Source organism: Thunnus maccoyii, chromosome 3 (genome assembly GCF_910596095.1).
Source record: "Thunnus maccoyii chromosome 3, fThuMac1.1, whole genome shotgun sequence".
Lineage (NCBI taxonomy): Eukaryota > Metazoa > Chordata > Actinopteri > Scombriformes > Scombridae > Thunnus > Thunnus maccoyii.
The window spans coordinates 6,869,233-6,893,075 of record NC_056535.1 but is presented as its reverse complement, the minus strand read 5'-3'; the positions used below and the strand labels follow the sequence as shown (position 1 = coordinate 6,893,075).

General features: G+C 41.1%; 3 protein-coding genes across 6 annotated transcripts in view; 1 reads left to right on the top strand and 2 right to left on the bottom strand.

Moving 5' to 3' along the window:
• shq1 (SHQ1, H/ACA ribonucleoprotein assembly factor) overlaps positions 1–2,317 on the bottom strand; it is a 36,347-nt gene extending 34,030 nt beyond the window's left edge. Inside the window, exons 1-3 of one of the 2 annotated variants that reach the window (XM_042406569.1) lie at positions 2,214–2,317; positions 1,122–1,288; positions 920–984 (exon numbers count right to left, since the gene is read on the bottom strand). In XM_042406569.1, the coding sequence (XP_042262503.1) occupies positions 920–984; positions 1,122–1,264 (208 nt within the window). In that variant the 5' untranslated portion in view covers positions 1,265–1,288; positions 2,214–2,317. Of the gene's footprint in view, positions 1–919; positions 985–1,121; positions 1,289–1,987; positions 2,100–2,213 lie in introns of those variants that run through there. The other variant, XM_042406570.1, reaches the window with a different exon arrangement.
• A 1,346-nt stretch (positions 2,318–3,663) lies between these two features.
• Positions 3,664–23,843, top strand: part of gxylt2 (glucoside xylosyltransferase 2) — a 31,836-nt gene continuing 11,656 nt past the window's right edge. The window contains exons 1-3 of the mRNA XM_042405638.1: positions 3,664–4,314; positions 12,325–12,523; positions 13,629–13,760. Coding sequence (XP_042261572.1) covers positions 4,025–4,314; positions 12,325–12,523; positions 13,629–13,760 — 621 coding nt within the window. The 5' untranslated portion in view covers positions 3,664–4,024. The remainder of the gene's footprint in view (positions 4,315–12,324; positions 12,524–13,628; positions 13,761–23,843) is intronic.
• On the bottom strand, positions 17,114–22,412 carry LOC121893691 (protein NYNRIN-like). 3 transcript variants are annotated; one of them, XM_042405636.1, is made up of 2 exons: positions 18,115–22,412; positions 17,114–17,924 (listed from the first exon to the last, which is right to left on the bottom strand). In XM_042405636.1, exon 1 carries the CDS (start codon positions 22,410–22,412, stop codon positions 18,384–18,386), a length of 4,029 nt encoding a protein of 1,342 aa, XP_042261570.1. In that variant the 3' UTR covers positions 17,114–17,924; positions 18,115–18,383. The 3 variants fall into 3 exon arrangements, with proteins under 3 accessions (XP_042261570.1, XP_042261569.1, XP_042261571.1); XM_042405635.1 differs by having other exon boundaries at positions 17,114–17,905; XM_042405637.1 differs by having other exon boundaries at positions 17,114–17,838.

Sequence of the window (23,843 nt, the reverse complement as noted above, 5' to 3'; positions counted from 1 at the left end):
GCTACAAAAAGGGTTTGCAAGATGTGATATTTGCCATGGGAAGTGCCCAAACTTTTGCACACGTCACAATGATGTTTTTATCTTTGTTCAATTTATGACCTAAAAAGTATTTATCAAGTATTTAAAATCACCAAAATAAGTTATTTGACAAGTGGTGCCCAAACTTTTGCACAAAGATTTATGAAATCTTCAGTATTAAGACTGCTTGCTTACTTTAAATGAACTGAAACTCAACAACCCTTGGTCAGCATACAGATTTATGAAAGTTCAATATGATTTTGTGATATGTGTGTATTTAATACACAGTATAACTCAATATGTTGAGACAGCGGTGGTACAAAGTATAAAAAAAAGATCCTGGCAAACTGCTTTTTTCTGCTAGTGAAGGAAAGGTCAGCACATTGATTCTTATAAACACCAGTGGGGAAAAAAAAACAGTTGTTAGAACTTTGTAATGTACCCTAGAAAAAACTGATTGTACTTGTTCCCAAGTCATTATGTTGACAAGAACAGAAGAAAGCGAAGTGATGGATGATATCAGATCATCCAAAACAAATCCCCAATCTTGATTCTCTTGCCTCTCAACACTCAGTGCCTCCAGAGTGCTCATATTTTATACTGCAGAGGGTCACAGACATAATAGTTTTAGACAAGAACAGAAATTTTATAATCATATTTGACTGATTTTGTTATTGGCAATGTGTATGGGAAACTTATTCTAGGTTGGTTAAATGCCCAAATATAGATTGCTACTTGGAATCTGCAATGTTGAAAAAATCGGGCTCCCTTTCATGCAACCGACGTCAGTGCATTTGCTGGAATACCTCAGCAGGCACTTTGTCATGTATTATCTAATATGACAAGTCATACTGCTTTACCCCCATTGTATGCGTTATCATCATATAATAATGTCACCTACCTTTGTCAATGTCAAATATGGCCTTTTCTCTTCCATCTTCCACTATCCTTCCAGGAAGAGTTAATCTGAAAATAAGAAAGACCCAGATAGTTATAATCACTGGTATGAAAGACAAACACCTCATTTGTTTGATCCTGTCAGTTTTCTATCGATATTGAGACTGTATTCAGACACATTAGTTCATTTATATTGGTAAACTCACCTAAGAAAGTAAGGCTTGGCATAGAACTTGAAGTCTGTTCCCTCTATGTAAAGGTCAAACTCTGATGTTCTGGTGTAGGGCACACGGATGCTGAGGATCAGGTACTCGGGATCTTGGCTCAGGTCAAATGCAGGAGTTATCATGATGAATATCAATGTAATACAGACCTGCAGAATCAAACACAGGAAGAATCCTGAACTCAGGTTACTCTGTGTAGAACTGCATTTCACAGCAGACTGCCAGGCTGTTCTAATGAAATCACACCCCAGCTGACTATAGCATGCCACCTTGTGGTTGACTCCATTAGATGTTGCAGTTGATCACATGACTCCAAAAGCAGCAGTCCACATGTGCTGCACTAATAGTGAGAACTGTAAACAAAACTTGTGTCAAAGATAACCATCCGTTTCTATGAAGTTACAACAGACATCTATACTTAAGATTCACATTAACTTGTAATAAACCCTGGATCCTGCTGTTCTCGCTTTTTATAAAAAGATCCTCATACAAAACTGCATTTGGAAATCTGGGTATTTAAAACGACTTGCACATTGGCAAACGTGTGTACCTTTCAAAACATGACGTATAACTATAATTGTGTATCTCTGCCTTATGACAATATTATTATCTTTAAAATATATTCGCTAACATACACTGAGGAATTTTAGTTGGCTAACATTATTTCAGCCTAAGAAGTTGTGTACTCCACATGCACAACAGTCCACGCTCTAAATTTAGTGAAAAAATTAGATTTGTTTATATACTTATACATGCCGAATTTAACAATAGACCCTGGAAATCAATGGACATGAAGTGTTGTTCTGTCAGGTGTAGGCATGGGTCGGAGGGCTGCATGCCACGCTTACCTGACAGATTTTTAAAGCAGGTTTCGTGTTGTGGTCAGCTTGTTACTAGCCTGTACTCTGAGCTAACACATGGTGTTTATGCTAACACAGCATAGCAGTTGTGCTGGCTGACCTACGGTGCTATTACCTCATTTCATGCAGTGAAAGTGAACTGTTTAAGCCACTTCTGTGACAGTCACTAAAACACAGCGCATTTAAAATGTCATAAACATGAATATACACTCACCAGAACCCAGAAACACAGAGAGTTGTCACAACAAGCCCCTCATGCAGCACTTTGATGTAGCGTCCATGTTTTACCGTAGTGTAAGGTGTAAACGGGCAGTAAAAATGTTCTGAGAAAATTCACTTTCGTGACAGATACGGTTATGGACAATACAAATATGCCAAATAGCAACATATGTCAGTTTTGCAATAAGTTTTTTAATGATAAGACATGGCATAGGACAGCAACTAATTATTTTTTTTATCATTATTAATCTGTCAATTACTTTCTCACTAAATCGATTATTCATTTGGCCTATAAAATGTCAGAGAATAGAGAAAAATGCCCATCGCTATTTTCCAGACTTTATGGTTATGTCTTCAAATGTCTTGTTGCCCAGGCAACAGTCCAAACCCAAAGGATATTCAGTTTTGAATGATATGAAACAGAGAAAAGCTGCAAATGATTTTGATGATGAAATTGAGAAGCTGAAGATCAGGAAACTTTAAGCAATTATGCTTTAATAAATTACTTCAGTGATTAATCAAGTAACAATAGTTGCTGATTAATTTTCTGTCAATTGATTAATCAATGAATCAACTTATCATTTCTTGGCCCCCAGTTTTGCTATGTAATCAGGAGTTTTGCTGTTAAAGCTTTATTAGGTCTGGTATGATCAGTAGCTTAAGATGGATAATGTCAGCAACTTATATGTCAGGGATAATGAATAGAACCCCGACAGGGTGATGTAGGTCTTGAATCACCTTACATAATGAACATCATAGAGACTTCATGACTCTTCTTTACCATTCAACTGTTACATTATGTTTTAGCATTTACCATTATAACAGTATTGTCACCTGTGGCCACAATGGCTGCTGTTCAGGACAAGTTGCATAGTCTCACTTTAAGGCCCTTATCATGTCTGTTGATATGTGCTTTAGTGGTGTATAATCTGAAACAATAAAGATCTTTAATTGCACTATGAAGAATGAAGGTATGAAAGGGCAAACAGTACTTCTGAAAAGCTGAAAGAATAACCCGAACGTTAACTCTCAAGTCACTCTCAAATGACTCTTAAAAGTCAAGAAAAAGGTCATCATGGTGCTGTCAAAGAAATGTTCATCCCATCAGGTTTCACAAAGCATTTGCTGAAAGAAATCAACTCTACAACTCTGCAGTCCTCTCATAATCAGTCTATGCATTGTAGTATTGCTACTTTTACTGAAGTAAAACTCCTGACTGACTCCTGTCTGGGTAAACAAAGACTTCTCCAGATATTATGTGTTGTGTGACACAGTAATTTTATGTGATCATTAGGATGAACACATCAGTAGTTGCTGTAATATTACTGTCAATTTCAAAGATTAATCTCATGATAATGTTTCTTTTTTTAACTGATTTTATTGTATTTCTGAAGTTTCCCTTCTAAAACTTGATGATCTTTCAAACCTTTTTACAAAGATGTTCTATTAGCAAATCCTTTAAAAATGATTTTTGCCATAACTCTGATAAAATAGAGACATAATATCAACATTCATACATATATACAGTACCTCTCTTACCAAAAACACACTTTGAACCCTTACATGTTTATTACAATAAAATAGCGCGGCAATACTGCCATCATTACGGTAAGGCACGAGAAGCCCCGCCTGCGCTGTGTAATCCTCCATGGACGCTGAGAAGCTCCTCTCCGCTCTCCATCACCATCTGCAGAGAAATGCGAGCGGGGAGCGGTAACAAAATGTCAACTCGGGCTGCTCTCCGTCACTCGCAGACATGAACGGAGTCCCGTCTGCCTCTTCCACCCGCAACAAGTCGCTCTCACCATGCGGATCCACTGCAAAGTAGTTGTGATCGCCGTATGTCTCGGAGTTTTCCTACTTTTGTACTTTTTGGGGGGTAACGCCGCGGACGATCCGCTGTTGAAAGAAGTTGTAGAGGAGGAGGAGGAGGAGGACAGCAACTCTTCCCCTTCGTCCTCTGAGCTCGGACGCGATGTTGCAGCAAAGTTTGCGAGGAAACCACCAGCTGGACTCGGCGTGCGTGCTGAGGAGCCTCTCAAGGGACGGAAAGAGAGGAAAGCGATCAATAGAGGGGCCAGCGTGAATGCAAAGAGGTGAGGGGAGTTTGTTTCTGTCGCCACTGTCGATTTTACAGCCTTGATGAGCCTTTTTTTCCTCCCTCCACGCATGTTTCCATCTGTGTGCACAAAAAAAGCATCGCTAACTAGTTGGGGCTGCTGAATCTCACCTTTTCCTGCCGTTTGGGAGTTAAAGAGTGTGTCAGCATTTAATCATGCTTTGAAGCAGACGTGCTCCCTCCATCAAAACAGCCTACATTGTGCTCAAGGACGCTTGGCTTCACAATAGCCTGATCTGTCAAGGGACACTTCAGCATGCATACGGGCATCTGCTTGGCTGCATTTTATGTCCATTATTTTCTCTCATTGTTGGACTGTGAATCACGCTGTTGCAATCAGGGGTTGCTCAAATATCTGGCTGAAATGTGAGTAGAGAGCATGACTAACGTGATTAGGTGGAAATGTTGCCAGCATTTGCAGAGAGGACATCAAACAATAGCACAACAGAATGATAAATCATTAATTGACCTCTAAATCTTGATCGTTGACCCTTGGTATTCTATGCCTTTACTTCAATCCTCTGCTATTATTTTCGCGGGGGTAAAGGTCACCTTGAAAGATATAAATTGCAATCAATAGGGAATACAAATGTGCACAGAACGGTTTAGGTTACCTGTTAAATAGTTTGACTCTGACACTGGTGCGTTACAGAAAACGGAAACCCATCCTGTCGACCTTTCTCTTGTCAAAGTCTGGCAAAACAATCTATGTGGGAGTGAGAAGCTTGTCAGGTGTGATTCCTCCTCTGTGGATTGGTTTTAAGAGAAGACTTGAACACAACACTGCAGCCTGGCAGATGATCTGATTAAGTCAACAGCTCATCGCAGCCTCTCAAATATAGACAAAAGGCAGAGTTTGTCAGTTGCTATTTCTGTTCAAGGATGGAAGCATTTTATTATGTCTTCCAGCTTTCTAATTTCAGCCTCATGCATCCCTTTGGTTTCCTCCTACCCACTGAATGCCAGCGGATGCCATAATAGCCACGGTGTGGTTGTGGAGATACCCGCTTTGCCAATATGTATTCTGTTCTAAAACCGGACTGGAGGTTGGGGACACTGTTGGGTAGATAAAAGCCATCAAGGCGTTACATTGAAAAAGGACCTTTGCGTCCTCCCAGAAACCACACTCCTCCATGTGTGCACGGCACTGATAAGGGAGATGGGGTGGAAGAGGTCACCGGTGGCCGTAGAGAAACACTAACAGGTTTGGAAAACACTCAAGACTGACTGCTGCTATTAGAGGAAACACTGAGCATCTGCCTGAAGCCTCTAAAAGAACTTTTTCCCTATTTAATTGTGTGAGCTAATCGGATATAGTTCTTCGGTTTGAGTGTACAAAAGCCAGAGGAATCTGAACAAGAGTTTTCAGGTATTAGACATACACGCCTTGGCAAAATATGCTAGAATCTGTCAATGTGGATTATAGGAATAGCAAGGATATATGCATAAATAGAGGGCTAAATTGTTTTTAGGGTATAAACTCTTAAATGTGTCAGCGTTGTCTATCGTCACCTGTATAATTCCTATTTATTTTTGCATCAAACAGAGATTCCATTATGTAGGTGTGTAGTTTGTCGCAAAAACTGCCTCTTGTTTTTTATATCCACTGATTTACACTACATTCATCTGTAAATCTGAGCGGACATATTTCCTGTGCAGCGTTCTTAATAGACAAACATCCCTGTTTTTCCTAATCATATCATTTCCTCTTGACACATCACACTACTTCCTGTGGCCAAAAATAGAGAGACGAGCTCGAGCTTCCCCCCCCCTCCCTCCCTCCCTCCCACCAGACACCACACATTATACCACACACCATAACTAACGACTTTAATCATCAATTAGACGATTCATCAGTTAGAGGAACATCAGAAGATGAATCTACAGCAATTCTGATAATCCATTAATCATCATTTATCAAGCATAAATGCCAAACATCTGCTGGTTCCAGCTCCTCAGATGTGAGGATGTCCGGCTTTTCTCTGTTTTTAAATCCTTATAAATTGAATATCTTCGGATTTTGGACTGTTGGTCTGACATGCAAGTAATTATTGTTTTGTAGGGAGATTCTGAAGGGCATTTATCTCCTTTTATTTTGACATTTTATGCACTAAACAGTTCATAGATTGATCAAACATATCAACAGTTTATGTGAAAATTAGAATAAACATCCTCCAAATATGACTTGTAATCTTGCAACAGTCTTTACTTGTTAGTTACACATTCCCTCACAGTGATCTCAGACACAGGATATTATGGAGGCAACATCTCAGTCTGTATGTTACATTGAATTAAGGCTTGAACCTACAGGATTAGATGGGTGTTGATAATTTGTGTTGAAACAAATCCCTTGCCCCGTCACTTCAAATATAGTAAAGCAGCGTTCCTCACAGTAAAGAAGTCACTCTCTGGCATTGGCATGATGCATAGCTATAAAAACGTCATCTTGCATGAGCACCCTCTCTGATAGGAGTGCTTTGAAATCTCCCTGCTTGCCTGTGTAGCCTGACGTGGTTGGAGAGTGTGTATTGCGTGAGCCTCATCGGGGGCAGTTATAACTGTCTGTTAGCTTGGCTAACTCACTTTTAGAATTACTGCTGAATGAGTCATGGAGGTTGTGGAAGGAGAAAGTAGAGAGATAGAAAGACTTGGGTTGGGTAGAATCCAACTTTTCTAAAGAGCAGGATTTGAGAGCCTACAATGTGAGGATTTGCTGCCTTCCTCCAATTGTAAATTTAATATGTTTTGGTTTTAGACTGCTGGACAAAAAAAAAAGCAAGCAATTTGAAGATGTCCCCTACCTTGAACCCGATGAAAATAAACAAAATAATCGACTAACTGTGAACACAGTAGAGAGAGTATTTGATAATGAAAAGAGTAATTTGCTGCAGCCCTGGTCGATTTAAAATTTTGGATCATAACTCTCTTGGTGCTGCTTTACTTCATTTGAATTTCTTTTTTTTTTTTTTGTAGTGTTGAGCAGGAGTTTAACGGTGCAGAAAATTCATGGCATGGTACAATAATCTCTGTACAACTGCATTTATACAGAGCAGTCTCAACAGACTCACTGAAATGTACACTGTAAAGAACGTACTGAGGTTCAAGCACTGTGTTAGAAGCATTCAGGTGATGCAGACATACCCAACTTCAGTTCAACATTCTCAGCATACAGTTTCCATATGATCCATCTCTTTTTGTCCAGTGTTGCTGTAATTGAAGACCTGTCACTTCGTAATGACAGATATAAAGTGTAACACACACTGGCTGCATCATTTGACGCACGTCATTTGTTGTACTTAGCATACAACAGACACAGAAGGGGAGTTGCAGTCAAGGTAAGTTAGCTGGAATGTGTTGATCAGGGGAGCGAGTGTGATAAAGTGCTGCTTTTCTAGAGAGTAAATACATGTTCACACCAGTATGCAGGCTCACATAGCAAATAATAGCCACGGGTTTGATTTTTTTTTGTGGTCATATTTCAGTGATTTAAAAGCAACTTATTATGTGCATATAACATTTTGTCATTTTTAGCCGGCACATCTTGGCTGAATAAAGTGTTGGACTGACACATAGCATATTTGGTTCAGGCCATTCAGCTAGGCATCCTGGTGATTACAAATCATCTTGTTGGATGGCTGCAATGGAAACAGATAATCTGTTTCTCATAAAAGCTTAAGTCAGCTGACTGTAGCTACAGCCAATCACAAATGATTTAAGTTCCTGCATTTCTTCTCCTCTGCTACATGTCCTGGCAACTTTTGAATAAAGAGCGAGTCATGAATCTATTTAATCAGTGTGAGGAACTATTGGTATTTTTGGATGTGAAAAGGTCTGACACAGTTTGCCTGTTTTGAAAAGTTTAGTACTGTTTTCCCCCCTCTGAAAATGAGGAATGATAGGCATGATGGGAACATGTTCATTGTAATGGCTTTGATACCCACTTTCAAACCCAAATGGCCCTGTTATACAGATATTATTTAAATACCTTAAAGGTGTTCTTTGGTGTAGTGTGGTGTAACTCTGGCTCTTCATTCTGTACATGTACAATTTTCTTTTTTACTTTGACACTATCTTTAAAGGTGCTGCTTTTTTCCCTCTCTACATAATTTGAAAGCATTGGCTGTGGTGCTTTGTAGGCAGAGGGCTCCTCTTATGCTCACTCTGCAGCCAGTAATGAATTCAATCCTTATGTACCTCTTCTGAGCTTTTTGACTGCTTCCAGATGTGGGGAACGGTGCCATGACACAAAACATCATGTGTGCAGCCCATGCTTTTTGAAACAATGAAATTTGGGGTTTTTTTGTTTTGTTTTGTCATCCGATGTTTTGGGAGTTTTTTTGAAATCCTTTCAAGGCCATTTACTTTGCATGACTAAGTGCAGTATAATTACCCATGTGTAGGAGATATGGATTGCATTTCCTAGGGGGGGGGTTGGGGGTAGGAATGTGTGTTCAACAACCTTGACGGAGCATCAGCCTTTGAAGTGTGGCGGATAAATTTCGCAGCACCTTCTCATTCATCCTAATCTGCGGTTCATCATTGTCCCTCAGCCATGCAGAAAACGAAGTGTCACGCTTGGAGACTGCCCTGCAACCCACCTGTCAAATTTCACTCTTCTCTCTTCCCATCCGTTTCATGGTAGACTCTTTGCTTCCTCCAGGCTCAGAGGAAATCCATGCCTTTTGGTATTGCGCAGTCTTTAGACCTAAAACCATTTGCCTTCCACTGTTCTCCCAATAAAATGAAACAAAAGGTTCCCTGTTCTTTTTTGTGTGTGCCAGACTTTTCTCCCTACGGCTATGACAACATTCAGGTTATGTAGATATTACAACCAGCCCAATGCAGTGTATGTGTGTGTTTGGAGGAGAAGCAGATGATGTTGGCCTTCGCTTCAGGCTCCCCCATTGTACAAATGTTTCCCTATCGTAGTGGGAGATACTCTGAACTGCTGAGTGTATTTTAACTCAACAGCAGCGCTAGCTCTGCAGAGAGAGCACATTTTTACATCAGATAAAGGACCCCCTTGCCTTTTGAACATGGAAGAACAAAGTCCAGTGGGAACTCACAGAGCTGCGGAAGAGAAGAAGTGATTGTGAGTGTATGTGTGTGTGTGTGTGTGGGAGGGGGGGGCGTGGGGGGTTGTAGAGTGTGGAGACAGCGTTGAACGATACTCGAAGGCATAGATGTCAAGTCTTTCGGAGAAATCCTAGACTTTGCCGCACCTTGTCTATCTGACAGGGGGATGAATGAGGTGATCAGCTGTTGTCTTGAATGCTTCGCTTGTTCCCCTCTGTCTTGATTCTCAAATTCCAAAATGAATTTCTGAGCAGCTGACGTGCTCATGAAGTGACGTGTCATTACTGTTCAACAGTGACATGTTGACAGGTGAGGAGGGGAGCCTACCTGTGCCGCTGTGCTCTGAGACTGGTCGCATTATTTGTCAATGATATCTAGAGCTGCAATGATTAGTTGATTAATGGATTAGTTGCCAACTATTAAATTCATTCCCAACTATTTTTTGATAATTGATTGATTAATCGTTTTGAGTCATTTTTTAAAGAATAAAAGATTCTCTGATTCCAGCCTTTCAAATGTTAATATTTTCTGGTTTCTTTAGTCCTCTTATGACAGTAAACTGAATATCTTTGGGTTGTGGTATTCCTAAACTTTAAAGCGTCTCACTTGGGATAAACGAGTACTTATATTTCAAAATCAAAGCTGAGATTTGAAAGAGTCCAATTTTCAAATCAGAAGTGCTGCGATTTCGGTTAGGCTGTAGCTCAAATTATTAGCAATGTCTTCATAAGCTAAAAGAGGTGAAATAATTATTCTGCAACCACATATTTCACCAACAATAATGACTTAATAGATTTTATGTGAAAAACATAGATTGGACTGTGCCTTTTTGTCAATCAAAGAGCAACAGAGTGTAAAGATTTTCTGTAACATTAGATAAACAATATAGGGTATTTTATCACATTTTCACGTTAGCAAGCAGCTAGTTCAGTAGTTGCTGAATATACAGTAAATGGCCCTACAGCTGGCAGATAGGGAGCTGTAGCTGCTATCTTACAGTTAAAGTTTTAAGTACATCATAAAATTGTTTTTTAGCTTATTACCTTAAACTCTCTGAATCATGTCAGGCTGGATTTGGGGTGATAACAGCTGGTCAGTCAGCTAACGCAAGCTAACGTTAGCTCGAGCTGATACACTGCAGAGCTGTCAACAGTATTGTAACGGGTCATATCAAAACTTAACATTGTCAGATGTGACTGACCAGCGGTTTGTCATAATTATCATTGGTGGACAACAACTATGTAGCTTTTATCAGTAAATATAATGCCACTTTTAAATTCTGCATTTATATTTTAAAATTACTGAGTGAATCTAGTGTTTCTAATATAATATACCCTATAAAATGGGAGCTAAATCGGTCATTCAAAAACTAGTCTAATTTACGTAGAAATTGAGGATGCTAGGGGGAAAACCCCCAATAGGACCTCAACAATTGACTGCATAATTTTTATCTGATTATTTTCATGTGAAAACAACATAAAATTGATAATGTTTAAGACAAGCGTATCTTTTTTTCAACTATATAGACCACCAATACAGACCTGGAGTTGCATTTTTAGAAAATAATGACAATTTAAATTGCAATCGCAAAACATCGGTCAAAAGAATCACAATTAGATATTTTCCTCAAATCGTGCAGCCTTATTTCTACCCTTTTGTTTCTCCAACTGCATGTTAAGCAGCTGAGCTTTGTTCAAACACTTAATTGAAATTGTCAGTTGTTACGTTGTCATTAAAATATGTTAGGCTGAATCACAGAGAAATGTGTATAAGCGATGCACAACACATAATTTTTCATTTGATGGAATCATAAAATAAAATGGTGTCTCGGATTTGAATGTTATCTTCAGTATGAGCAGTGCCCACAGTGAAGCGGATAAATACAATGTTTCCACACAGTGAAATGAAAATTTATTAAAAATGTTATTTTCAAAGGGGGAATTTAAGGGGAATATAATGAAAGAGGTTATTTTCAGTGAAGCACTTTAGTATCCCATGGTGTTCAAGTGCAGTTTTCAGAGGCTTCCCCACTATGTCAGTTAAAATTGAGTATAGTGAGAACTGTTGAATTGCTGTATAATTTAATTTAATTATAATTTAATTTTTTTTTTTGTATTAGATGGTAACGGTTATGCATGTAAAGGCACTTAGTGTTGCCACAAAATATAATTTGGTGGCTATCAACCTTCACAATTGCATGCTGGTCAAACTCAACGTGGAGGTTTTAAATTACATTAAGTCTTTCAGCACTTTCATTTTGTATGTATGTTTTGACCCAAGTAAAGTCCAGTACATCTGTTACCGAGGATAAAATGCTCTTCACACGCACTGCAGCACACACAGCCCAATTTATAAGCGATGAGTGAGGGAAGCAAGGCTTGTGAAATCAGTGATTGTCAGCACATCCAAACCCCCTCCACTTCCCCCACACATGGCCTTGGTCTATTTAGATCTGAAAACAGTGTTGGATGAAGAAAATTCAATTCAATTCAGTTTTATTTATAAAGCGCCAAATCACAACAAAAAGTCATCTCAGGACACTTTTCACATAGAGCAGGTCTAGACAGTACTCTTTAATTTACAGAGACCCAACAATTCCCCCATGAGCAAGCACTTGGCGACAGCGGTAAGGAAAAACTCCCCTTTAACGGGTAGAAACCTCAAGCAGAACCCGACTCTTGGTGGGCGGCCATCTGCCTTGACCGGTTGGGTTGAGAGAGAGAAAGAAAGAGGGGGGAGGGAGAGGGGGGAGGGAGAGGGTGGGACAGAATAACAACAATCATAACAAAAACTGTCCAGAATTCTCTCTGTCCTAATTGTTACATTGCAGTGAAAATATATTTTACCTGTGTACTAGACCGTTAGCATTTTAGTGCGTTTTTCATGCCCGTCTTTTGTATGTCTTTTCTAGTAAATTGCGGAGTAATGTGGGCCGACCTGTGACCAGGCGCACCAGGGCAGAGGAAGTCATGCACCTGGCTGTGGTGGCCTGTGGGAATCGTCTGGACGAGACTCTCACCCTGGTCAAATCAGCCCTCCTGTTCAGCCTCAAGAAGATCAAGTTTCACATTTTTGCTGAGGACCCTTTGGCCCCGCAGTTTGAAGAACGGGTAAGATGCCTTTAGCGGGCTGCTGCCCAAATGGAAATGCACAGTGCAGCATTTTACGAAAACAGCAGTGAATTAGATGCGGTATCACCGAAGCCTTGGCTAAAAACAACAGTCTTTTTGGTTTATTTTCTCCATACTGGTCTTCAGTGGATCTTATTTTAAAAAGCTTCTGATTTAATGCAGCGCCTGTTAAACATTCCCCCTCGCTCTGTAACAGATGACATCAAGATCAGAGCAGTTTTAACTCTGCTTCTCTGGCTCACTCTAGTACAGACATATAAGCCTTTTATCTCAAGGCTTTTATCTCAAGACTGGGGCGTAATATATCACCAAGACACCCTGCTGTGCTCCGAGACCGTGTATCACTTCAAAGTCACCTTTACAGAGGTGCTTGGCATGTTTTTGATTATCCACTGATACTTTAACTAACAGTCTATTAACATCACTTTAATTAATGGACCTTAAACAGCACCTAAAGCATCTTAAACAACTTTAGATCTAAACTCTAAACCTGTGCTCCTGCCTTCATGTGAGCTGTGTGCGGTGAATCATTCCCATGTGTCGAAAATCCCTTTGTAGAAGACGGGGAGCGGTGGTAGTCGAGGCTTAGATAATGTAGCGCATGTGCTGAGTATGTACAGCAAGGAGCTTATGTCTAGCTACAGTGTAAAGAGACATGATGTGTGTGTTGAGAAATGGTAGAAAGGTTGGCCACAATCGGTTTTGATCTCTTATACTCGTCAGCATAAATCTTGCCAAATTGCTTGCTTCTCAGGGCCAAACTGTTAAAGCAGAGATTACGGAGGGATTCAACGCCTCATAGGTCACTTTAACAGGGTGCCTTCACTTGTTTAGACTATAGCTATTTAATAAAACAACAGCTGGCAGCTGCATGCGACCCATGCAGAACCACACAGCACCATGAGACATGACTTCATTGTTTTAAATGGCTGTCTTTATGAGACGTTTCATGCTGATAAATCTGCGAAAAGAGAAAGAGAGTGATTAGCTTTCAGAATAATGAATGTTTATCCTGGCTCTTTCTCACACACTTCCTCCGTATGAAATGTGATGTGTCAAGTAACGATGTGTTGCTTTCTTCCAGCTGAACCAGTGGCCTCGTCCAGTCTTAGCCAAGTTCCAGTACAGCATCTACCCCATCACGTTCTCTGTGGGGAATGCTGACGAGTGGAAGAAGCTCTTCAAGCCCTGCGCTGCTCAGAGACTCTTCCTTCCTGTAAGGCTGCAGCACTTATCTCCCTTCATATCCTCACCGTGCATAATGCCATTATCCAGTGTTAAGAAAAATGTCATTAATCCATTTCATTTCTACTTAAACAGCATTTTCATACCCTTTATTTTATTCCAGTGCATGCTTATAATTAATTACTTGTGTGGTTACTGATGATTTCACACCTTTTCTGCAGCATTTACTTAACAAATAAGCAGTCTCCGGAGACGGAATCCAGTAATTTCATCAAGTGAAAAGGCTATGCCTGTCTATTGATTTCTGGCTGGTGTTTATTGAAATAGCAGTCAGCTTTCTGACCATATAATGAACATATTGCAGGTTAGACGGATCCATAGGTATTTTTCTTGTGTTGCAAGGCAATCAATAGACATTTAGTATCCACTTCATCAGGAACACCTAGTCAGTATTGTTCCATTCTGTCCTACTAGCTTCTTCTCTAGATGTGCTGGCTGTTAATGCTGCAAAAATCTTTTTTTGTCTTGTCTGAAATTTGCTCTGATAACGCTCCTTTTACACCAAGCTCTCAGTCTGCTTTGGAAGCAAGTTAGCAACTGAAGACTAGGGCCAGACCTGCATGTACACTGTGGGTCCCCCAGGGAAAAATATTTTTCACTGTAAGATGCCAGCTCTGAGAACTAAATTTCAGCACCGCTGAGGTGATGATACTAAATGCATGTTCCAGGTACTTTCGGGGTTAGACAGTGCAATAGCTCATTTTATAATACCACAATAATGCAGGACATGTGTTTCAAGGTATTCTGATTCAGAAAATATCCAACATGTGCGTTTTGCTGTCTGGTTAATGCATTTGTCTGTGTAAACTTTAGATTGTGTGCACAGTGTTGGTGAGTAATGATACTAGTTTAGCAGTACTGGAGGTATTTCAGAATTATGAAACATTTCCAGCAGTGAGCCATTTTCTTCGCAGTGAGGCGGCAAGATTAAACTTAAATTAACTTACATTTTATTTTCTACTGAATTAAAAAAAGCTCCATCCCTCACTCTGTTCTCTACCAGATTCTTCAGCTGCAACTCCCCGTCTTCTTATTTTTAAAAGAATTAAGCAGCAGACTGGTTTGACAGTATGTGCAGATCTGGAGCGGGTCTCTTTCACTCGAAGCTTCATTCTGTCAACCTGCTACAGCGGATTGGGCCCCTTCATTATTTAATGATACTGACTATGAAAGTCATTACTTTTAACGTGAAAGAAAATCTATATTACCACCACATTGTCTGCCCTACATTTATTCTTGCCTACCAAACAGCATATAAACATGACAATGTCTGTCCTGGTATCTTATCACCCTTTCAGTGACTTAAAGCACAGTAAAAATGCGATGCATCACCGAAGCCTTACAGGTTCTTCAAAGTTAACGTTATGATGTGAAAATGCCTGTAGGTTACAGTGTTGAACAGAAAGCCTGACCTTAAAACCATATGATTTTCCAACCATGCTGTTTTGAACATTCATGTCATGTTCTTGCGTACATTCCTGTGCCTGCCACAGAACAAGGTGTTTGGAACTAAGCTAATTTTGGTTAATAACTTTCCATACAGTTTAACTGACGACACTAAGCTACTCTGTTACTTATTTTTTTGTGGGTTTTGTGATACTCACCACACATACATGTTTAAATAATTGAAGGTCATTATGGATACCAGCTATAAGAGAAAAGTTTGACGCTAATTATGTGGACATCCAGTCTGGTTTTTGTGGTTTATAGAAGTATAATCACGCCACTTAAATTGACAGAGAAATCTGTGTTCTCCTCCACAGTGCCTATTACTGCATAACTGTGGAAACACACACATAAAATTAGGCTGCTGAAACAGTCAGTGTTCCACTGCTCCGCTCTTGCTGGGATTGGTTGCTGCTTTTGTCACGCACCCACCCACCCCCACACACACACACACACACACACAGACACGTACCAGTACTCACACACCACTCCTTGCTGCTCTAGACAACTCAATCCAACAAAAAGTAATGATGTTTCTTTTGGCATTACGGAGCAACTAGAGCACAAATACTACCTCTCAGCTTGACCCATTTTCTTTAAGTGGGTCTGTTTTTACTGACCCTGACTTCACGTATTATCCCAGTTGGCAGTGTTGCAACTCTGTCATAATGACAGAATGAACCTGTGTTTTTCTCTATTGCATTGTATAAATGACGTATTGTGACAGGTACGAGGACACTGTGTCAGCATGTGCTAAAATGTGAGGTAATCTATAATGCCCTTTGTCCTTATACGGTATACTGGAAAGTCACCCAAGTTGTCTAAAATAGTTTCTGAAAGTTTCTTAACTCTGAAAATTGGTTCCATGGCAGTGAAGAATAAAACCCTAATCTTATCTCAGCCTAAACTCAATCCTGTATTTTTTTTTGCCATCTATTGACAGCACAAATCATCAGTAGATACTGGAAGTTATTATCTCATCTTAAACTCATTTTGTTCTTAGCAGACAGTGGAACTCTCAATTTCTTGTAATTCTGTAGCCGACCACTTCAGTATTTGATATGTTGAATGCTAAGATGCCCCCCTACAGGTCACCTCTGCCATTTGTATCCTGCCTGATAACTTGGACAAATCTTATGAATCTCTTCTGGCCTCTTTTATCAAGAAAATGTTTTTATCCCACAGGATTGATCCTAAATGACTGGGAGAACATATATTTTCTTAACTTTTATTTTTAATTATTAAAATTAACATTTAAATACATAGTAAAGACTAAAAAGCCTGTGTTAAGCCTGTGCATGCATGTCACGGTACGGAGGTTGTTCAGCAGCAGATGACAGCCAGAAAAACTTGTTTGAAAAACCTAATCTGATATTGTAGGCTACAGCTACATTAAGTCATTGGTATGGCATAACATGCAATTTAATACTTTAAAAGAATTAGAACGGAGTCACCAGAATCCTCGATGGCCTGAACCTCGTCATGACAGTGAGTCTCCACCACCATCTCCGCATGCTAGCAAAAATCAAGCTTACGCTAGTGTGGGCTCTATGTGGTGTTGTGGATTTTCGGAGCTGATGCACTGGCAGTTGTCAGTTTGAAGAAGAGAAGACCAAACCAAACTTCGTATGATGATTCTGGGAAAACTTTAATGAAGAACCTTGCAAGGGAGAGCGACTCAAGGGACACCTCCTGTTCGTACGGTGTCCCCAAACTCGTCTGACCCACACAGTCCAAAACCAGCCTTTAAGCCAATCATAGAAACTAGTTCGTCAGTTCCGAATCATAAACCTATGACCTAAATCTGTATCTTTGGTTTGTCTTGTTGCGTCTGATGATGACCTGCATTCTGGCCTTGGTTCGCCTGTGAGGCTCCTGGTTTATTAAACAACATGTGTTATCTTCTGTTTGAGAGAACAGAGGAGTACAGCTTGACATTCTGTTGTCCTGGTCAGTTATGGAATATCCATAACAATCCCCTCTTATTGATCAAAAGATCAATACAAATTACCAATTTATGACTGGACTGGTGGACTGTAAGGGCACAAACAGAGTAGAAACAACATCCGCACAACAGATAACAATTCTCACACAAAAGTAATACAAGAATCAACAATTGCATTGAACAAAATCAAAAGTAAAATCATCAAAACACATAATCATTTAAACACATAATGCAATAACAATAAAAGCAAACAATCAGTAAATTAGATAAAAAACCCCTCTTATGTACCCCTTTAAAACAACTGTCATGTGACCCATGAGTTCTGTCTTCCAACCACCAGGGGCAGTAGTGAGGCAAATCCTCAAAGAAGATCTCCTAGAACACCAAAGCGTTAAAGGAGGTCATTGACAGAGGTCACCAGTCACATGCGCAAACAACCTAAGACAAGACACTTCCTGCCTCTTACTAGATGAAATCCTAGCAACTTAAAGGGGAGTCATACAAACATTTGATTACATCATAACAATAAAACAAATCAATCACAAAGTGAAGTCTTCAACCCATGCACTTTGCGTACAGTAGAGGGCCATCACCATGGAGAGGTTACTAGCACATACGATGCATGGTGATGTGGAATCCATCCTCCTGGAGTGATCCTCTTCGTCGACGTGGATGAACTCTGCTTCGTCTCAAACAGTGTTTTATCATATGTAGACCACCGCCATCTACCTCGAGAAAAAGTAACTGGATATGCAATATTACAATCATTCATTTTACATCTGTCAATAGGACATTTAAAAACAATAGAATTCACAATTCGTTTAACTCGGGAGAGAGCTGGTAAAATATGTCCATCAGTCTTTTCTGACTCTTTTTCTTCAGACTCTCTCATTGCAGCATTGTCAATGTATCTCACTGTTTTGTCAGGACTTACAGTGTTGTAGAGTCCCAATGGGCTCATTGATTTGTCCGTATGTCCAAGATCTGGCTCTTGGTCTGCATTTTCTGGATCATTCTGCAAAGGGCGCCCCTGTCCATGGGGCACTGGGTTCATGGCACCGACTGTGTCATGAGAAGGAAAGCCTTTCCGCTCTCCTTCGCCTGGAATCAGAGAGACTCCTGTCTCTCTCTCATTTGGACCGACTTGACCTGTCCCCTGCCCGAACCTACTAAACAGGAGAGAAAAAAGGAGTAACCATCCGGTTACCTGCCAGGGCTCTGCTCTCCTCCGCCAGTGGTTGGGGGGGCCAGTCTGCACCTTGTGGCGTGGATCCATTCTGCTCTGCCTTCGACCTTCAGGGCCGTCCTAGTAGTCAGCAGCACCTGGTATGGACCTTTCCACCTAGGAGACAAAGACACTTTTTCCAGAGATTTGATTAATACCAGGTCACCTTCTCGAAAGGAATGAATTGGTTCTTCCGATGGTTTGGGGAGTCTGTCAGCCACCTGTAAATGATACTTTCTCAAAATCTCTGTTAGTCTTTTCACATACTCAGTCATGAACTCATCCGTCCAAAGCAGAGTAGCTTTGTGTGGTGTCAGTGGGGGACTTGTCCCTGTGGACATTGGTCTTCCCATCAGCACCTCGTGAGGACTCAGTCCTGTAGTTGCACTTGGTGCACTCCGAATGGAGTACAGCACAATCGGCAGTGCATCAGGCCATTTCAGGCCTGTGGCTAGGACTGTTTTGGTCAATCTGTCTTTGATAGTTGCATTCATTCTCTCAACTTGACCTGAACTCTGTGGATGATAAGGAACATGTAACTGCCACTTAAATCCTAAGATTTCTGACAGTCCCTGAGTGATTTTTGACACAAAAGCTGGACCTCTGTCGCTATCTATTCCCTGCGGCACTCCGTACCTAGGGATTACCTCTTTTAGCAGACACTTTACAACTGTTCTTGCATCTTCTTTTTTCGTTGCAAAAGCTTCTACCCACTTCGAGAACCTGTCGGTTATGACTAGCAAGTATTTGAAGCCTTGTGAGCTTGGCATATGTACAAAATCTATTTGCATATTTACAAAAGGACCTGATGGGGGTTCTAAGTGGTCATGTTTCACTGTGCTATTCTTTTTTCTGGTCTGTTGACATATCATACAACTATCCACAAGTGTTTGTGAAACTTGAGTAATGCCTGGAGCAAACCACTGTGAGCGAATAACATCATTCATCACCCCTCTTCCAACATGCGCTGGACCATGCGTCACACGTGCCAGTACATGAAGGAGAGCTCGAGGGCAAACCGGTCGACCATCAGGGTGGAGCCACAAGCCAGACTCCGCGTCAACTTTACAACCTTTACGCAACCAAAGACTTCGCTCCCTGTCATCAGCGTGATTTTGCATTGTCACGACATCATTAGCGGAAGGAATTGGAATTGGATTGGTAGGTTGTGTGGAGGCACATTGAAGTACCAAAGAGGGAGAGGAAAGTGCCGCTTGTTTGGCTGCAGTGTCAGCCATTGCATTTCCTCGTGAAACAGGATCAGTTCCATTCGTGTGAGCAGCACATTTGATGATTGCAAGCTGAGATGGGCGCAAAATAGCATCTAACAGGTCATTAACCAAAGTGTGATGCTGTAGTGGTTTTCCAGAAGATGACACAAAACCTCTCATCTTCCATAACTGGCCAAAATCATGAGCAGCGCCAAATGCATATCTTGAGTCAGTGTAAATAGTAGCCACCTTACCAGAAGCAAGAATACACGCTCTAGTTAGAGCATACAGTTCTGCTGCTTGAGCAGAGGTACCTGGAGGCAGTGCTTTTGCCTCTACTACCCCCCAATCGTTAACTACTGCATAGCCAGCTAGATGTGTGCTATCAGATGGTCTGCTAGCTGAACCATCAGTGTAAAAAATCAAATCAGAATTGGGTATTGGTGTCTGCAACAAGTCTGGCCTTGGGGATGTACACAGGTCAATAGTTGTGATGCAATCATGCTCATCATCTGTGTCAATCAATGGAAGGAGAGTAGCTGGATTCAATGGAGGTGAGCGTTTTAAAGTGATGTGTGGACTATGAAGAATGATTGCTTCATAGCCTGAACGACGTGCAGCTGTCATGTGTTGGGTAGCAGATGTGTTCAAGATGTGAAGTACTGCATGTGGAACGTGCACAACACAGTCATGAGCCAGTACAATTGGAGAAGATTTCTCAATCATGATGGCAACGGCGGCCACCGCTCTTAAGCAACCTGGCATGCCAAGAACCACAGGGGTTAGTCGAGAGGAGTAGTACGCAACTGGACGGTAATGAGACCCATGTTTTTGCACGAGAATGCCTGTAGCAAAGCCATCTCGTTCATGTACATGCAGATGGAACGGCTGATGATAGTCCGGCAGCCCCAATGCCGGAGCCAAGGTGAGAGCATGTTTCAGGTCCTGAAAAGCTTTGTTCATGTCCTCAGTCCACTGCACCTTGGGAGGAGCTGATTGCAGTGTGGCGTTTCGCAAAACAGAGTCCATAGCAGCATACTCAAAGATCCAATGTCTGCAATAATTCGCCATCCCCAAGAACGAGAGCATTTGTTTCTTGGTTGTGGGAGGAGGCATGTTAACCAGCAGTTTCAACCTCTCCGGTGACAACAGGCGCTGTCCATTTTTCAAAACATGACCCAAGTATGTCACCTCAGACCGACAAAATTGCAGTTTGGCAAGTGATGCTCTATGACCACACTCAGCTAGTCTCTGTAGGAGCAAGATGGAGTCCGTTCGACAAGCTTCCTGTGATGGTGAAGCTATCAGGAGGTCATCTGCATACTGTAGGAGAGTGGAGCCCCCTGGAAAGTGGAGGTCATCCAAGTCCCGTTTCACTGCTGCTGCGTAAACTGTAGGACTCTCGACAAAACCCTGAGGCAAACGCTGCCAGGTGTACTGTTTTCCTTTGAATGTGAATGCAAACAGATACTGGCTATCTGGATGCAACGGGATTGAGAAAAAAGCTGAACTCAAATCAATGACTGTGTAGTGTGTTGAGTTGGATGGTAGTGAAGCTAAAATCGAATTTGTGTCTGGCACAATTGGAGCTGTTGGCACTACAATGCTATTAATAGCTTGCAAATCTTGTACAAAACGCCATTCATCTGGGCGGTTTGCTTTTGGAATGGGTAAAATGGGTGTGTTACATGGGCTTGTTGTTTGAACCAACACACCTTGATCCAGTAAAGACTGAATTACACCTTCAATACCAGCAATTGACTTGTGTGGCAAATTGTATTGCCTGACCATTGGTAGTTTAGCACCAGGTTTGAGTGTGACTTCGTGAGGTGGAGCCGAATTCACAAAACCCACATGGTTTTTATGTTTAGCCCATAAAATAGATGGAACCTCTGAAAGCTCTGATGGAGGCCCATACTGTGTGGGGAGGGGTGGTTGTTGCAAAACAAACCTACTCTGAGGTAGCTGGATGTGCTCAGTTAAAGATAACATGTACAGCTCAAGGCCCAAGTGTGTTATTGTTTGAGTTTGAGGAGTCTGCGCAGCTCCTCTCAATGCCTGGCACTGTGCCACCATGCTTTCAAGCTGTTGTGGGTCACAGCCAGGAGAGACAGCTACAGTGATGTATGGAAATGAATCTTTATCATTAACCAATTTGCGCTGTGCGTCAGATAACCGAATTGGAATTGCACATCCCTGTGGACCAACAAACAAACATTGTTCACACTCCAACCCCTCTTGTGTATTCAAAAACACATCAGCTAATTGTTTGTACACCTCTGGGGGGTTAAATGCTGCTGTACAGTGACACTGTAGTACAGGCCTCATGGCAGACATCTGTGTTGCACATGCTGGTGAAATTTGAGCAATTTTTTGAATGCTAGATACTGTGAAACTGGAAGCCATGTTAAAATCAGTCAATGACCAACAATACAAACAATCAGCAATAGTTTTCAAAAACTGAAATGCATGAGCAGCCTTCACATCAGGTAGGCTTAAAAACAATCCATCAGGTGTGCATTGAATGGTGGCATGTAGCTTGCAAAGTAAATCTCGTCCCATGAGATTAATTGGACTTTTCTCAGAAATCAGGAAAGAATGTTGCACATCTGAACCTTCAACAGTTATTTTAGCTCTCTGTGATAGTGGCTCAACAACAGGAACGCCGGAAACACCCACGGTGGTGACAAAATTAGGTGTTGGTGTACATACATGCTCATCAGCTTTAACAGTGGAAATTGTGGCCCCACTATCTACCATAATGTCAACTCTACTACCATTTACTTCAACAGGCATTATTGGATCTTCTGAAGGATCTTTTGAAAGTCGAATTACAGCTGCTTGAATGGGAAATGTTTTTTCTGATCCTGCCCCTCTATGGCCTCCCTATGCTTGATTGTAATATTGTCCATGATTCACATTATCAACATGTGGAGGAGGTGGTAGTGGTTGTTGTTGTTGTTGTGGTAAAGCAAGGGGGGCTGTTTGTTGGAAATTCCTTGTTTGGTGATCCTGGAATGGGTAATTTTGCTTGTTCTGACGACGACCACTTCTACACTCATTAGCCCAATGTCCCGCTTTCCCACATTTGTGACACTTTCCCGGTTTTCGCTTGTTATTGTTTTTGAAATGCTGTTGTCCACCCCCCTGTCGCGCATGCTGTAACATTTGTTTTGGGAAGGAGGCAGATTTGTCTTCAGCAAAAACTTCACACCTATCTAGCGCCATCATTTTGTTTACCGTTGCTTTCCAGTCTTTGGTTTGCCAATCGGTGACAGACAATTTGTATGCAGCTGCAACATTTGGTTTTAGATTTTGCACAAAGGTTGTAACAACAAAATATTCATTTCCTTCTCGTCCTATTCCTGCATTGCTATCCCAAGTACGTGTAAATCTGTTAACAAACTCAGGTACAGTTTCATATGCATCTTGGACACAGTGAATTACTTTATTAAAGTCAGTGCGCTGTCGTGCACATTTTCTTATTGCTGTTTTTGCTTCTTCATTTAACCAGTCAATCATGGTTCTATGAGGAGGCCACTGGCCATCCTCTGTCCGAGCAGGGAAAAGAAATTCACCTTTGCACAAATCCCACTCCGTTCTGTATGAGCCAGCAAGTAATTGTTCAACATCAGGTATCAGACAGTTATACACAGAGCATACATATCTTAACCATCCCCAGTATTCATCTGGGTTTGTGGTCGGATTGGGGGCATTTTGTGTCATTCCAACTATCTCAGCAGGAGTCCATGGTTTGCAGACAGCTGTGTTGCCAACCATGATTTTTGGAGCATTTATTGAGGTGGATGTAATGTTTAGAGGGGGCTCTAAAATGTTAGTTTTCGATCTTGTATGTCTTTCCAGATGTGAATGTGTCATTCTAGTTGTACCTCGTCTCTGAGTTTTGCTACTTGCAGTGTGGGGTCGTCTCTGTGTCATCTTTGGCCTGACTGCAGGTTCTGTGTCGTCACTATGATCTGTGTCAGACTCCTCCCCCTTACCTCTGGCTCCTTGTAACTCAAGTTCTACCTCACTTTCTCCTGAGCTGTCCTGAGTGTCTATCTCTGTTTCTTCAGCAACGGCAGCTAAATGTCTTTTCTTTTCCTTTCTTTTCTGGCTTTTTACCTGTTTGAATGACAAATTAGCTTTCTTTTCTTTTTCTGCAGCTTTCCTAGCTTTTTCTTCGTCGGCTCTATCTTTCTTTTCCTGTTTAACTCTTTCCCTTTC